The sequence below is a fragment of the Mizuhopecten yessoensis genome, unplaced genomic scaffold, assembly GCF_002113885.1.
Source record: "Mizuhopecten yessoensis strain PY_sf001 unplaced genomic scaffold, ASM211388v2 scaffold2091, whole genome shotgun sequence".
NCBI lineage: Eukaryota > Metazoa > Mollusca > Bivalvia > Pectinida > Pectinidae > Mizuhopecten > Mizuhopecten yessoensis.
Window position 1 is genome coordinate 1,003,681 of NW_018404373.1, and position 16,558 is coordinate 1,020,238.

At 34.2% G+C, this 16,558-nt stretch overlaps 2 protein-coding genes across 5 annotated transcripts in view; one reads left to right on the plus strand and one right to left on the minus strand.

The window, feature by feature from the left end:
* LOC110445162 (DNA-directed RNA polymerases I, II, and III subunit RPABC1) overlaps nt 1-5,770 on the minus strand; it is a 42,654-nt gene extending 36,884 nt beyond the window's left edge. The window contains exon 1 of the mRNA XM_021489607.1: nt 5,614-5,770. Within this exon, the coding sequence (XP_021345282.1) occupies nt 5,614-5,616 (3 nt within the window). The 5' untranslated portion in view covers nt 5,617-5,770. The remainder of the gene's footprint in view (nt 1-5,613) is intronic.
* Nucleotides 35-15,762, plus strand: LOC110445160 (glutathione peroxidase-like). 4 transcript variants are annotated; one of them, XM_021489602.1, is made up of 8 exons: nt 35-176; nt 3,165-3,203; nt 5,501-5,509; nt 9,336-9,433; nt 10,674-10,821; nt 11,559-11,707; nt 13,965-14,049; nt 14,672-15,762. In XM_021489602.1, exons 1-8 carry the CDS (start codon nt 87-89, stop codon nt 14,702-14,704), a joined length of 651 nt encoding a protein of 216 aa, XP_021345277.1. In that variant the 5' UTR covers nt 35-86; the 3' UTR covers nt 14,705-15,762. The 4 variants fall into 4 exon arrangements, with proteins under 4 accessions (XP_021345277.1, XP_021345278.1, XP_021345279.1 ...); XM_021489603.1 differs by lacking the exon at nt 5,501-5,509; XM_021489604.1 differs by lacking the exon at nt 3,165-3,203.
* The last annotated feature ends 796 nt before the right edge of the window (nt 15,763-16,558 follow it).

Consider the following 16,558-nt stretch of genomic DNA (forward strand, 5'->3'; position numbering starts at 1 on the left):
ATTTATCTGATTTTAGAACATTACTTAAAATTTAAAATTACGAAAATACCTCATGTCACGCCTGAACCCACCACAGCACAGGCCGTATGTTGTTTATAACGTTGAGTAGGACATTATTGACTCAAGTACGGGAGAGATCAAAGGTCTATCTGACGAGGCTCCCATACGCAACCATGGTAAGTTTCATTTAACCATTAGGCTAGTACAACTGTTTGAAAATGACATCTCTTTCAACTGTAGTACAGAGGTGAAACTGACCTCGACAGAAAGAAAAAAAACCCAGAAAATATGATATCAATATGTACTAGAACTGATGAAAGAAAATGTAGCCCTGGATCGTCTGTTGCAATGAGCATGCGGGTTGATTATATAACGCATAGAAAATCTGACCCGCGCTGTTGTTCATGCATGCTTCAGCCAGTAGACAGTTACTCGCCATAATATGAAATATAAACCAGGTCCAGTACACTCTGCCGTTTGAGCTATACAGTATACATTATGTAGCTGTAAAGACCTATAATAGCTCTATTTATTGACCTATCTGAAAAAGATAGGTCTTTTGAGCTATTTTCATGTGATTTCCTTTTTGAAGGAAAACGAAACAAAGTCGCTTTTAAAAGAAGATTTTATTATTAGGTTGATAACAAAAGACATTTTAAATATTCTTTTTAAATAATAATGATGTAAAAAAAATCGGAAATTTTTACAGTCAACATTACCTTAAACCTTATTGTTTTATGCGACTTTCCTTTGATTTAATGAAAATTGAAATCTGAGAAATTATCTAGTTCAAGCTATAATTTGTAGGTGAATATAGCTAGCTCTATATATGTATACGTAGGTCTTTATATAGCTCAATAGGCAGAGTGTACTGGACCTGTAAACTAACATGACATACCATGATGCAATAAACTATCTATTTCCGATGACCTTTGGTTTTTGTTTAGTAATAATGATCATCAGGAAACTATTATTTGTAACAGGAAATCCGACTGCTTAGTTATCTAGTACATAAAAAGGAAATTGCAAACCTGTTTGCAATGGAATGTGCATCACAAATATAACAAGGGAGACATAGATAACGTTTTATAGAAAACATTGTGGCTTAGACATGAGGAATCATTACCTCACTTAAAGAAATGTAGATCATCTGATGTATGGAATAATTTGCCTAAACACTTCATAAATGCTTAATCTACGGTTAAAAGGTTTGAAATTAGCTTAGATTTACTTTTGAAAACTGACAAAACACTTAAAAATTGAATACTTTAAATTCTGTCTTTATCATGAAATTTTACTTCAAAAGTTATTCACATATATTTTATATATACAGTTAAATATTTATATGGTCAAAAAAGCTTAAATCTGTCCATAATGTTTCCTATTAAAATTATACAGTGATACAATAATGATTATGCATATTTAAACCTGGTACGATCGGTCATGTATCACATATATATAGAGTATGTGTACCTGTTAATTTGGTCATGTTAAACACTTTCTTCAATCTTTTGTGTATTGCATGAATAATTGCCACACAGATAATTATACTACACATGTGACAGTGTACCAATAGGGTCTGTATGTTTTATATATAGTTGATAATAAAAAAAAAAAGTTTATAATATGATTTAAACAGTTAAGGTCATAGGAGTGTATTGCTATTAAACGGAACTAGGAAGTACATGCCTAGTTGAAAATCCAATATAGGGAGACAGTATCACAATTTCCGCATATTTTAATGTTTAATATTAAACTGATGAATATTGTATGTTTATTATTGACAGAACAGTATGTTCTTTCAATATAAAGTATTTCAAAGCAATCTAGGCATTAATTCAGTTGTTTTTTAATCCATGAGTCACATGTGTCCATTTTTCTGTACTTCAGGAAACCGGGTACCTATTTCACTACTGTGGAGTTTTTCAAGAACGATAACTCTTTCATGCAATTACTATGTTTATATGGTTTTATTATAAAATGTCAATTTTTATTCGCTTATAAATAATTCATTTTACACAATTTCAGCATTTATGAAATTGATATATATTAATGCAATACTAATCTATGTCAGTATCATGTTTATTGACATTATATTGCAAAAAATTGTGTTTCATTTTTTTTCATAATTCACTCCTTTTTACATAAATTTCCATTTAAAATCCTTAAAATTCTGACAACCAATACTTTTTAAGGCAGAAAATTTTCTTTATAACTACAAAATTAGAAGAAATTCTACTGAGAAATGGCGACACAATCCTATTACCTTAATATAATCCATGTACATGAAATATAGGCATTGAGTTGTGATTTCCTATTTTGTGATTGTTACATTGAAATTTGGAACCATAATGCATTAATTAAGTAACAGCTGGGGAAGAATTGGACTGCAGGCTATATGAAAGGTCATGATAATTTTCATTTTTTTAATATATTTTTTACATAATTTCATAATATGAAGAAACCTGGTTTAAAAACATATTTTTCCCACAACCTTTATAAGTTTCTTCACTTCTGACTGAATTCATAAACCTGATATAGTTGGTTAACGTTTTTGGTTACTTGCAAGTGGGTAACATACAAAGTGGAAGTTATTTCATTGGTCAATCTGTAATTAGATTTGTGACATTTTCAAATAACGATGCTTTATGACAACATTTTCCATTGTGATGTCATGATCATAATGTAGTTCTCTCAATCGGAAACAGGAATAATGTAATTTGTATTCTGAAGAGAAACATGGTTTTCTAGATATAATATCTGAATGTTGATGGAGAAAAAGGTCCCCAAACTCATTACGGTTGGTTATCTGTCTTATCATTTTATTTAATTTTCAAATTGTAGAAGAAAAGTAAGTCATCTTGTTTGCAATGTAGGTTTATATTTACTCATTATAAAATAACTTTAAATACTGAAAATGACAATAGGTTTTTTGATATACCCATCAATTTCCCCAAAAACATTGTAGTTTCCATAGATACAGATAATCTAAAAAAGAAAAAGAATGGTAAATAAGTAATACTGTAACAGAAGAAATAAATTAAGTATTTTTCATAATATCCCAGGAGAAAAAAACATGATTATATATATACAAAACACATAATTAGGATGTAGGAAAGTTTACGATTTGATAAAAGCTACTATTTTTACTGTTGTGTGTTTAGCCTTGGATATGTTGTAATGGACGTGTACATGTTGACTTGGTAAGTGGGTCACTGTGGGATCAAGTGCTTCCTGCCACATATATTTGTTATCGTTAGGTCATCTTTACTCATTAGTGGTGCATGCGTAGAGTACAATACATATATTCTTTAGCCACACAGAAGCTGTCATTAATCACTGTACAGACTTTCATTCTCCACATTTGTCTATGTACATTACTAAGGGACACGTGTACAAATGAAATTGCTTAAGTGAAGAAAATTCAGTCAGGCTTTCCAAAAGCTTGAAACTCAGGAAGATGGTATTATATTCAAATGTCTTTGCACACCCCAATTATTCACTGCAATTAATATTATTATTATAGTAAAACTTTACAAAACAAAGTGAATATATGAAATTGAATTGTAATATTTGAGTATAGTTCATTCAATAAATATTCTTATTTACTCTGTTAATTAAGATGAATTCAACCTTGGAACATATTACTGTAATTTTCTATTGAGGAAATAATTTGCATACATGTACATGTAGGTTCCAGTTCTATTTAATTTGATCCATGTTGAGTTAAGCATTTTTGTCGTATTTATATGTGTACATTAAACGTAGACTATTTGTTAAGTAGATTTATTCTTACGACAAGCAGTGTTTCACTCAAACCCTTATCTATTGATTGAAAAACATTTACTGGAAATTGATATACAGTGTATACATATGTCTCAAAATGTTGCTCCAAATTTTGACCAATATATTAACCCTTTCACCCCTAGGTAACTTTAATAATAACCAAGTCATTACATAGTGATCGTGATGGGACACTTGAGTAGCCGAGCATGATAGCCACGGTAACATAAGATGAACATTTCATCATATATTACTGTGGCTATCACGTGCACGCTCACTATCACTATCTGATAATATAAGGATACTAACATTTACTAAGCATACATCTGATGAGATATTTCAAATATATCCTGTTTGTAGGGTTTATGCTTTGTTAGTGTTGGTGTATTTAAAAATCCCCATCAGATGTATGCTTAGTAAATGTTGGTATCCTTATATTAAATGATCAGATACGGCTCAGGTTTAGTAAATGTTGGTATCCTTATATTAAATGATCAGATACGGCACAGGTTTAGTAAATGTTGGTATCCTTATCAGATAGGGATTATGCTTGGATGTTGGTTTGTTTGGGGTGTTACAGCCTTACAACGCCAAAGGCTTAGTCTAAAAGGTGGTTGTCTATAGGGAGACACTGTCAGAAAGAAAGAGTAGGTTGGATATAAAAAACAATAGAGGTGTTTCAATGGGGGCAGCACAACAACTTTCAATTCTTAAATGCCTCCACTAAGTAGATCTAGATGACACAACAAAAGACCCACCCTAACCCCACCCCTCATCCATCTGCCCACCCCACCACCCACCCCTCATCCATCTGCCCGCCCCGCTTCCATGAGTAACTCACACCTTTGACGCAGACAGCTTTAACTAATTTAGATACATTAATATATACTGTATATACTACTAACTGATGCACTGATTCACACTTCTGTGTCATTATATATAGTCACAGGACACTGGTAACCAAACAAATACATACTTTCAGTTGTTATTATAGTTATTACACGTACAGTATCAGATAGCTAGGGCTAGTGTTTGGTATCTGTTAGTAAAATTGTTATTTATTGGAAAAAAACTCAATAATTTTACTCTTGAATTTTTTGAGTAAAGGCAACTTTTTAAAAGATTAGAATTACCTGGTATAGTACTTCTAAAAGATGAGATGACATATATTCTAAACTGATTAGAAGTAAATAGAAGTAATAGCACTACATCAACTACATCAGAGGAATCCAAAGATGTGAGGTTTTCTAGCTAGCTACGTATGTAATTGGTGTTCACACTTTATAGATAGAACCCTTTTTAAAAGAATGATGATCAAGAATAGATTAACCAATAACACGTACATTCATGATCACTGAGTTATGATCACTGAGTTATGAATATTATATCTGGTTCTTAACTCGTGTAGTTAATTTGTTCTATTGAAATACTGTATATTCATGATTATTCAATAAACTGTTATGAACCTTGTGTATTAAATTGCATCTGTCATGTGGAAAGTTTAGATGTAAATATATGTTTTTATGTATAAAACTGTACAGACTATCCCAAGCCTGTTAACAGGAAGTTATGATGCATATGTCTGTTCATTACATGTTAAACATAGGTTAATGTACATGTGGTATTTACCTGTATTATGATGTTTTTTAAAATTAAATTTGTATGACTTTCTCATGATATTATTGATTAACACAACTTTATCGCCTGTTACATACAGGGTAATGGGGTATGTATATATGGAGTGTACTTGTCAGTAACTGTCTGCACTAAGTATAGTATATGACATTGCTATACTTGTAGTCTGATCTCTCGAATATTTCACACTCTTACCATTCATCTCTCTTCAAATTCTCATCATTTTCCTAGTCTTATTTCAATCTGGCTGCCCTGGTGTGAAGTTCTAAGGGTGTTTCAGAGTGAACTGACCCATTTACTGAACCTCCTATGTAGCGTATTCAGTGTTTCAAGTTTGTCCTGTACCTGTACATTGTCACATATCATGAAGTCACACACAAATCAAAAATATAATTTGTTTTATTGGGGGGGGGTCTATGGATTGGATTTTAAGGATCCATGACTAGCTTAGGCCTTGATAAATATTGTTGAAAAGAGTTTTTATCAAAAAGAAAAGAATAAAGATGAAATATAAAACTATAATCAACAACAGTGTTCTGCATGTAAAATTGAAGTGGGGCTAGACAATGATTCGAACCCTGGACTTAAGGTTAATTGTTATGTATCCCTTACCGGTAGTGTTCTTACCCAACTGTGCTACAGCTGAAATGAAATTAAGGGGAGATTACTGTATATATACAGTATTAATAAAAAAAAAAAACTGATTACAGTGGGACAGGGATCTTTAAGGAAATATTGTGTGCGTTGAAGTCTATATATTCTTTTATATATGGGGCAAAGAAGTAATTCCAACAGTGTGGACAAGTTTAGGTTGTCAAATTTTCGGAGCGATATAAATATAGCTATTATATAAAACCAATAGTCCCCTCGGCTAATGACAGCCGAAGGCAGCAATTAAGCTGAGAGCATCCCAGACAAGGAACGCTGATGTAGAGGACCTATTCTTGCCCAAGATGCACTATCATATAAAGTGAGTCAACGAGAGATATCAAAAACGTGGAACATGTGCATGTGGAAATCTGGCCCGGTAAATGTGAAAAATCTCCAATTTGCTATGGAATGTCTCATTAGTCACCTCTCAACACTGAGATGGATCTAACAGTCACAGCAGGGGGTCCACACTTAGTCGCCTCTTTTGGTTTGCAGGAATTTTGATACATTTTTTTTTACAAATTTCAAACATTTTTTATGATAAAATTTATGTACATTTTATTGTCTAAAAATGGAAATAAAGTGTCTTGAAATATCCTTCAATGAAAAGAAAATAACTGCTATTTTCCAAAGAATCAAATTCTGCTATGTCCCCCATCAAGATAAACCTAAGTTTTGCACTTGATGCTTTAATTTCTGCTTGATGTCCTAGTGTATCTGTTGTCAGTATCATGTGACTAGGTGTAGCGTCATGCTACCTTGTCCAGTCTAGGACATTTCAGTAAGATTGCACTTTAAAGTGGCCTACATATGAGTGCATTCAGAGGCCCAATCATCTACAAGTGACTTGGCCGTTTGTGAGGTTATAAAAACCCAAACAAATAGATCATAAACTGTTATAGAAATTTCAAGGCAACTTGACTTGGCAAAGATCATAATTAATGCATTATAGTGCTTCACATATGGTACATATCTGTGTGGTCTTTCATACCAAGGTGTGTATACAAAAAAAATCAAGCCTTTCTAGGAAGACAGAAGATTGGACTACCTTGTGTTCAAGCCCTAGATACAGTACATAAATGTACATTGTTATGTACCTGCTGGAGCCACATCAATTGATGTTGATTTTTGCCTTTTATGTAGATCTCTCAGTGCACCTGACTTTTGTCATACTAAGCATTTGTCTTTCAAATACATCCTGTATGTCTGAAAGTCATTGAATTAAACTTAATATATGTGGATACTACATCAATATATATGGATCAAATTTAAGTTACTGTGACCCATATTTTTCACTTGTCATGATCATGACTTTTTGCTCCTTTAATTTCCTTTGGTTAGACTTCACAATTATAGCTCTGTCAATGTTTCCATCAGCACAGGTACAATTATAGCTCTGTTAATGTTTCCATCAGCACCGGTACAATTATAGCTCTGTTAATGTTTCCATCAGCACAGGAGCAAAGGGTATGTGTGTTAACAAGCTAGCAATTGCAATATCATTGTCGTCTTTATAAAAACATACAGCTATATTATTATAGTAAATGCAAGTGTCGACAACACATAGTGACATTTAATTATATTACATGTAGTAAATAAAATGTGGTAGTCAAATATACCACGTACATTCTGTTCAGTATCATCTTTTTCACTGAGTAAAATTTAGTGTGTTGCACCTTATATACAAATCCTGATAGTCCACGTGTATATCCTGATGGTCCACGTGTATATCCTGATGGTCCACGTGTATATCCTGATGGTCCACGTGTATATCCTGATGGTCCACGTGTATATCCTGATGGTCCACGTGTATATCCTGATGGTCCACGTGTATATCCTGATGGTCCACGTGTATATCCTGATGGTCCACGTGTATATCCTGATGGTCCACGTGTATATCCTGATGGTCCACGTGTATATCCTGATGGTCCACGTGTATATCCTGATGGTCCACGTGTATATCCTGATGGTCCACGTGTATATCCTGATGGTCCACGTGTATATCCTGATGGTCCACGTGTATATCCTGATGGTCCACGTGTATATCCTGATGGTCCACGTGTATATCCTGATGGTCCACGTGTATATCCTGATGGTCCACGTGTATATCCTGATGGTCCACGTGTATATCCTGATGGTCCACGTGTATATCCTGATGGTCCACGTGTATATCCTGATGGTCCACGTGTATATCCTGATGGTCCACGTGTATATCCTGATGGTCCACGTGTATATCCTGATGGTCCACGTGTATATCCTGATGGTCCACGTGTATATCCTGATGATTCACGTGCATATATTACAGTGTGTATATAACTTTTAACAATTAATTTGAACTGATCAGTAGTATCACTAAAAGTATCTTTTTCACTGAATAAAATTTTGTGTGCAGCACCTTTTATACAAATCCTGATGGTCCAAATTTTATTCATGTGTATATATTATATAACTTTAAACAATTGCTTTTAGTATCACTAAAATTATCTTTTTCACTGAATAAAATTTAGTATGATGCACCTTTAATAATGGTTATTGATTATCATATCTTAGATCATGTATTTTAATAAGATATATATTCAAGAACTACCAGGTAATATTGAAATAGTTCTTTGTGCGTTTGTGTTGCTATCAAATATGCTCTTAAACTGTGATGTAAATATATTGCTTCTGTTTGTGAAAAGAAACTACATACATGTATTTGTATATGAAGGTGTACCTCATCTTCAGAGTATCAATTAGAAAGCAGTTAACGTTCCAACTCTGTATTTACCTCCTGTTGTTCAGTGCCGGAATGGACCCGTCGTGTTATGAGGACACATGTACTTGTTACTGTGTAGACAAATTCATCCTATTATACATGTATTTAGGCCATTTGCTAAGTATAGTATTTCATAAATTGCTTAGAAACTTTATTGTAGCATGTAATTGCCATTAGTACCTTAATTTCATATTGGATAAGGGAACTTAATTATGATGCACGTTACATTTTGTTACAAGAAGAAGAAAAAATAAGTCATTTTGCATTTAAAAGTAACAGACTTGAGGTACATTCACATTAAAATTATCAAATGTGTATAATTTGATGTTAATCATGAAATAAGTTATATTTGATATCAATATATGTACCGATAGTAGTTGATAAATAGTGTATAAATGTTTATATAAATATTATAATGACAAATGTAGCTGGTAAATATATATATATATATACAGGAAGAGCTGTCATACCTACACGTTTAACATGTACAAAATGTACCATGTTACAGGCCAGCAATAATTCTGATTCCTGGAAAACTGCATCCTCTATTTATGAGTTCACTTGTAAAGACATAGATGGCAATGAGGTATCTCTGGAAAAATACAGGTATGTAGTAATTTTCTTTTACTTGTTAATAACATTTTTGGTGTTCAATGGAAATAACTATTTCAGCATCTATATCTAAGTTTTATGTGATATAAAATTTCCTAATTTAATGTTAAATATTGATGTTATTTGGAATTCAATTTATTCATCAAAGTCATTCTTCATACACACACCAATGCAGGAAACCATCCTTAAAGATTTCTTGTAACATAAAGAAAATGTGGATAACTTTTTATGGAATGTTTAATTTGTGATTCAATTATTTTTCCTCAAGTTAATGTCCTTGAAACTTAAATATTTGCTCCAGATCTAGAAACCTTGAAACTTAAATATTTGCTCCGGATCTAGAACCCTTATAATTATGTACAACTTCTCCTTAACTGTTAAGTTGGATTTTTTTATTGTAACTTTGCACAGAGAAAGAACATCATATGTGTGCATGAAGGAAGGGACTTGTTATTGAGGTATCATACCCCCTGCAAACAAAGTTTGAATATGTAGATAAACAAAGCTGGGGGAGGAATCTTGGTTTCTCTAGTTTTGAAATTGGGCGTTGATTTCTCAAATAAAAATAGAAAAACTTGAAAACAGACTTACCGGGTAGGTTTTTTAGAAAAGATTTTGCTGTTGTTTGTTTATTTAACAGTTACACTTGAACCTTTAAAATATTATTTTGTAAATAGTGGTTTGAAAAAATAAAATGAAAATAACATGCAAAAGGAATATAGACCATATTGTCTTATTTGTCTTAATTTTGGTGTGTAGTCATGATCAGTTATTTATAGGGCTAACTTCTATCTGGAAAAGAGAAATCTCTCATATATGATGAGTGTAAAATTAAGTACATGTTGGTGTAAACAGTATTTTATTTCAATCGTGACCGTCATATATAACAAGTACACAGGTATATAGGAATAGGATCTGGCAACAAGATTTTAAATCTTATATAAAGGAATCTTCCTTGAAACGTAATTACATTAGTACTTCAACATACAGTTAATTGATACACACAAATTGTTTAAATTAACAGTTTGTGATAACTCTGACCATTTTATGCGATGAACCAAAACCAAATCATAGGTAGGTATGATAAAAGAAAGGAAACAGCTATGGGTACCTAGTTTACAGAAAACTTCATATTTCTTAATTACTTCAGAGTATTGGAGAATTCATCTTAATGTAAAAGTTATTCTCTGTTTAGAATGAATACATTGTAATATCATTATTTTATGAATGACAGAGGCCATGTTGTTCTCATCGTAAATGTGGCCAGTAAATGAGGTTTCACAGACAAGAACTACACTCAGCTACAAGAATTGCACGCACAGTATGCTGAGAGTAAGGGCTTGCGGATCCTTGGATTTCCCTGTAACCAGTTTGGTGGACAGGTCAGTTGGCTTACAATCTCTTGTTTATAGTTTATCATAGTTTAACTTTAGTCACAAATAAATGTAAGTATGTTGGCTAACAATCTCTTGTATTAGTCACACTTATGGCTAACAATCTCTCGATTAGTCACACTTTTGGCTTATGATCTCTTAGTTTAACCTATAGCTAGCCACACACAAGTAAGTCTGATATCTAACATTCTCTGTTATAGTTTAACTAGGAATTGTAAGTATTTTTGTTAACTTCCTCCTGTATAAGGTTTAATCATTGTCCATTCTCGATACTCAAGTATAATGCTCACTTTCACTCTCTGCACCCTTGGAATATGTCATAGTGGAATTGAAGGCGTACAGCTAGACATTTGATTGGTCTCAAGCAAACAAACCTGACCAATCGCTGGGTTGATACTGGTTCCTTTGAAGAATACAGTGGAGCAACACCCAACTTCAAATGCCAGTCAATTTTACGCGACTGCCAGATTCTTTCGATGTACATCAAAGGATCAGACAAGTGTTCTCGTCTCATTCACAAGCTGATGCACACGGAGCCTTCACTTAAGATGTGCCATATTCCAGGGGTGCAGAGAGCGAAAGTGAGCATAGCCCCTGTAGTATCGAGGATGATCATTGTCAAGAAGGAATGTAAATTTGAGATGTATATTGATAAGTTACAATCAACTGAACGATATCTGGAGAGTCGCCCTGTTATGTATTTTGAAGATAAACTTTTATTCTAGGAGCCAGGGACGAATGAAGAGATAAAAGCTTTTGCAACAGATAAATATAAAGTGGAGTTCGACATGTTTGCCAAGATTGATGTGAATAGCAGCAATGCTATTCCCCTGTACAACTACCTGAAAAAGAAGCAAAGTGGAACTTTTGGAAAGTAAGTGTTATTGTACACGGCAGGAGGAAGTTCCCTGGGGAGTAAGTGATGTTGATTGTACATGGAAGGGGGAACTCTAGGGGAGTAAGTGATCTTAATTGTACTCACCTAGGAAATATAAAAATAGCAGTGCTGTTGTAAAATGGTATTGTAAAATTTACCATCAATACATCAACATTATATTATTAGCTCACCTGGTCCAAAGGACCAAGGTGAGCTTATGCCATACTGTGGCGTCCGTCGTCCGTCCGTCAACAATTTCTTTAAACGACTTCTTCTTAACCACTGATTGGAATTCAACTAAATTTGACTGGAAGCATCCCTAGATGGTGGGGATTCAAAATTGTACAAATGGTGGGGCTGACCCCAAAGGGGGCTGAGGGGCAGGGCAAAAAGGGGTCAATTTGGCTATATTGCTACAAACGACTTCTTCTGTAGACCTATGCCATGGATATCAACAATATTTGACTGGAAGCATCCCTAGGTGGTGGGGATTCAAAATTATACAAATGGTGGGGCTGAGGGCGGGGCCAAAAAGGGGGCAACTTGGCTATATTGCTATAAACGACGTCTTCTGTAGAACTATGCCATGGATATTGATCATATTTGGTCGGCAGCATTCATGGGAGGCAGGGATTCAAAATTGTACAAATGATGGGGCTTACCCCACAGGGGGCTGAGGGGCGGGGCAAAAAGGGGGCAATTTGGCTATATTGCTACAAACGACTTCTTCTGTAGAACTATGCCGTGGATATCAACCATATTTGACTGGAAGCATCCCTAGGTGGTGGGGATTCAAAATTGTACAAATGGTGGGGCTGACCCCAAAGGGGGCTGAGGGGCAGGGCAAAAAGGGGTCAATTTGGCTATATTGCTTTAAGCGACTTCTTCTCTGGAACTAAGGAGAGGATATCAACCATATTTGACTGGAAGCATCCCTAGGTGGTGGGGATTCAAAATTATACAAATGGTGGGGCTGAGGGCGGGGCCAAAAAGGGGGCAACTTGGCTATATTGCTATAAACGACGTCTTCTGTAGAACTATGCCATGGATATCAATCATATTTGGTCGGAAGCATTTATGGGAGGCAGGGATTCAAAATTATACAAATGGTGGGGCTGACCCCCCGGGCTAAGGGGTGGGGCCAAAAAAAGTGTATTACTTGGAAATGGTTGAGATCCCCACCATATAACCATGGTATACAATTGCTGAGTATAAAGAGAAGAATGCACATTTGCTTCCAGGATGGCTATAGGGTCTGGCCCCACCCTTGGAGACATAGTCCCTAGGCCATAACTTTAAAACTGTTGAGATCCCCACCCCAAAACTATATATATAAATGCTGGGCATAAAAAGACGAATGCAGTCATGATATCAGAATAGACCCTGGGGTCTGACCGAACCCCTAGGGACCTAGTTTGTTAGTCACAGGTTGGAAACAGTTGAGAGCCCCATCCTATAACGGTATATACACAATTGCTGAGTATAAAAAGATGATTGCACATATGCTTCCAGGATGGCCTTGGGGACTGCCCCACCCTTGGAGACTTAACCCTGGGTCATAACTTTGAAATGGTTTAGATCCCCACCCCAAAACTATATATACAAATGCTGGGCAAAAAGAGACAAATGCAGTCACGATATTAGAATGGACCCCAGGGTCTGGCCACAACCCTAGGGACCTAGTTTCTGAGTCAAAGCTTGGAAACAGTTGAGATCCCCACCACATAACCATACATAAAATTTCTGGGCATGAAAAATCTAATACATGTACAGATATGCTACAAGGATTGGCCTTGGGTCTGGCATATTGCCTTGATCTCATTTGGAGAATATTTTGCCATGATTGCTTTGGTATCCAGGTGAGCGATACAGGCCCTCTGGGCCTCTTGTATAAATTTGTCATACTGTATAGTTCTATATACAATTAATCATTGTGGTTTGGATGATATCAGCTGTTTGACTCGAAGGCCTTTTCTAGGTGTTCATGATCATCTGTAGCTACTATGTCAAACATTTCACAGGTATAAAAGTATCACAAGCATTTCCAAATACATTCCATTCAACAATAACTTTTCTTTTCACTTAGGAAGTCATAGAAGAAGAATCAGTTGTATAATGTATACATATCACTAGCATATATATATATATATATATAGAAATAATATTGTGTTACATATTATGTGTTATGATGATATATACTCTGCCTCCATTATCTACAGCAGTAGTGAAAAACTGTCTTACTTTTGTTTCCTAGTTTTATCAAGTGGAACTTCTCTAAGTTCCTAGTCAACAAAGAAGGAATCCCTGTGAAGCGGTATGCCCCCAATGACGAACCAAATGTAAGTTATGTTTAACAAAAGGTATTGAGTGGCCTGACTAGAGAAATCTGTTCACCAAGTCGCATTTATAATACTCAAACGTTTTCCTGTCTATACATTAACTAGGAGTTTTAGAATATTTTAAAGGAAATTGCAGAACACAGTTGTTTAAAATTGTGCTTTTGGATATTTTTTAACAAGGGTACTTTAATATGAACATACTCCTGTGTTAATTATTTTTGTGAAGTTCTAATTAACAATAAATAAGTCTTGCATTTAAAAATTCCATGTTATCTCTTCGAACACCAAATGCATACAGAGAAGATAATGCATTAGGTACAGCAGATATTATGGAATCGAAGGTCATAATGAGGACATGAGTTAGTGTTGAGATACCAGTTCTAATGTGACACTAGGAAATTATAAAGAAAAGAAAATATTGTATAGAGTTATGGGAAAATGTAACTGATGTTGTTCATGGCATGTTTTAAGCGTTTCTCTGTATTTTGAAGCTTGTTAACCACACAATTATTCTTTTAGAATCTATTAAGATTACTCTGATTTTAGGTCTATGTAGAGAGATATTGTGTTGAAGTACATGTATTTTAAGTTTTGACATTTTTTCTTTCTTTTTCTTTTTCAGAAAGTTGCAAAGGACTTTGAAAAGTATTGGTAGAAATGACACATGAATAAATTTATAAAAAACTTTAGTTTACGTTGATGGCCCTGTGTCTTTGAGGCTCCTACAAGAACACTTTTGGAAAAAAAAAAATGGTTGTGAGGTATTAAGTATGTATCTCTGTCAACACTTCAAAAAGAACTGGTGAAAAGCAATGAAATATAATGTTATTTTTAAATAGACAATTGTCTCATTGTTGTGATGTAAAATAAGGAACCTGAACTTCCTTAGTGAGACCCATTGTCACTGTACGAGATTCTCATGACCCTACTTTTTGACTGTTAAGGTCATCTCTATGGTAACTCAGACCGTATGACGACTTCTTCTGAAACTGTTTACAGCGGGAGAGGTCTGAGCTTATTAAGCGTGCACCCCTGTCTGGTTGTTGCCATGGACGTGTCCACCATATTGAAAGGTCAAGGTCATGAGATGACGTTGTGGTGAACCCTGTGTCACTATAAGGTCACCTGTTAAGCTTGCATTTTTATTTGAGTTTTATGCTTAGTTACTGTACATTTGGTGAATCATTTGTGATTGTCTTTTTGTGATACTGCCTAGTCTGATATATCGTGGCATATTCAATCAATTATCCGATGTTTACATTATTATTATATTTGATACACTGTTACTATATATGCTCTATATCCCCTTCTATAATTTTATTGTATCGCTTCCATAGTTTTGTAAAAGCAGATGTCGTGCATTCCATAGCTGTCCGCTTGTAAATCTTGCAGTTAGTCCCATCCTGTATTAATACAGGTGTTTCCACGAGACTTTTACTTCTATATATATTTACTTACAGCATATATATATATGTTTTATATAAGTCACATATCAAGGGAGCTGTTTATTTCAGTACCTGGTGAAAAAGTTGCCAAAAAAAGCTATCTGAACACATACCTCCTCATTTGATTTCCTGTGGTATGTTTAGTATTTCTCATTGAACAAAAAACTTGAAAGATGAATCGAGGAAACATTTCTACTTACAGTATTCTTTTTTGTCACCTTTCTCATGTTTTATTTTGTTAATGAAAGAGAAATAAACGGTACAAATCAAAACAACGACATTTGGAATTGGATCTCTTTCTACGTTTAGATTTTCACATAGTTTATCCAAAACATTAAAAGCACGTTGTGGTGTACTTAAATGAAAGAAACTCCTAATTTGTACTTTGCTATCTAGTGTTGCACTGAGGTCTTCTTTTAACATATCTATCATCAGTACGATTCCTTGCTTCAATTCATCGAGTCGGCTTGTTTGATCCCATGTTTAATAGGTGCTTTGATTGTTGTTATTAATATTGTTCACTTATATGTAAACACCCAGCAATAACAAAATGTTCTAAGTGTTAATTCTTTTATGAGTATTATTTCTTTTAGTGTTATCGAGTTACTAAACACACCATAATTTTAGCAGCATTCAAAACAGTGTTTTAGAATGAAAGTATGTTATGTGTATCTGAGGATTGACCTGCAATTTTATACACCGGACGAGTTTTGTATATCCTTATATAATGCATCTGACAAGTTTTGTATATCCTAATACACCTGACACGTTTTGTATGTCCTAATATAATGCATCTGACAAGTTTTGTATGTCATAATACTCATAAAAAATTTGGTTTGTCCTGTAAGTCCTAATAATCAATAAAATTCATTTTAATTTTTACAATTCACAAATGGAGAACAGCCAGTGGTCGACCACTTTGTGTTACTTTTAAACTGTGTCTGAAATCAAAACTTAAATAATTGTCACTCTTCATGGAACACTGCAGAAATCATAATAGTGTGAAACAAAATATGATTTTCATTATATAGTCATGGGTACATATTGAACACTTTTACAAGGTG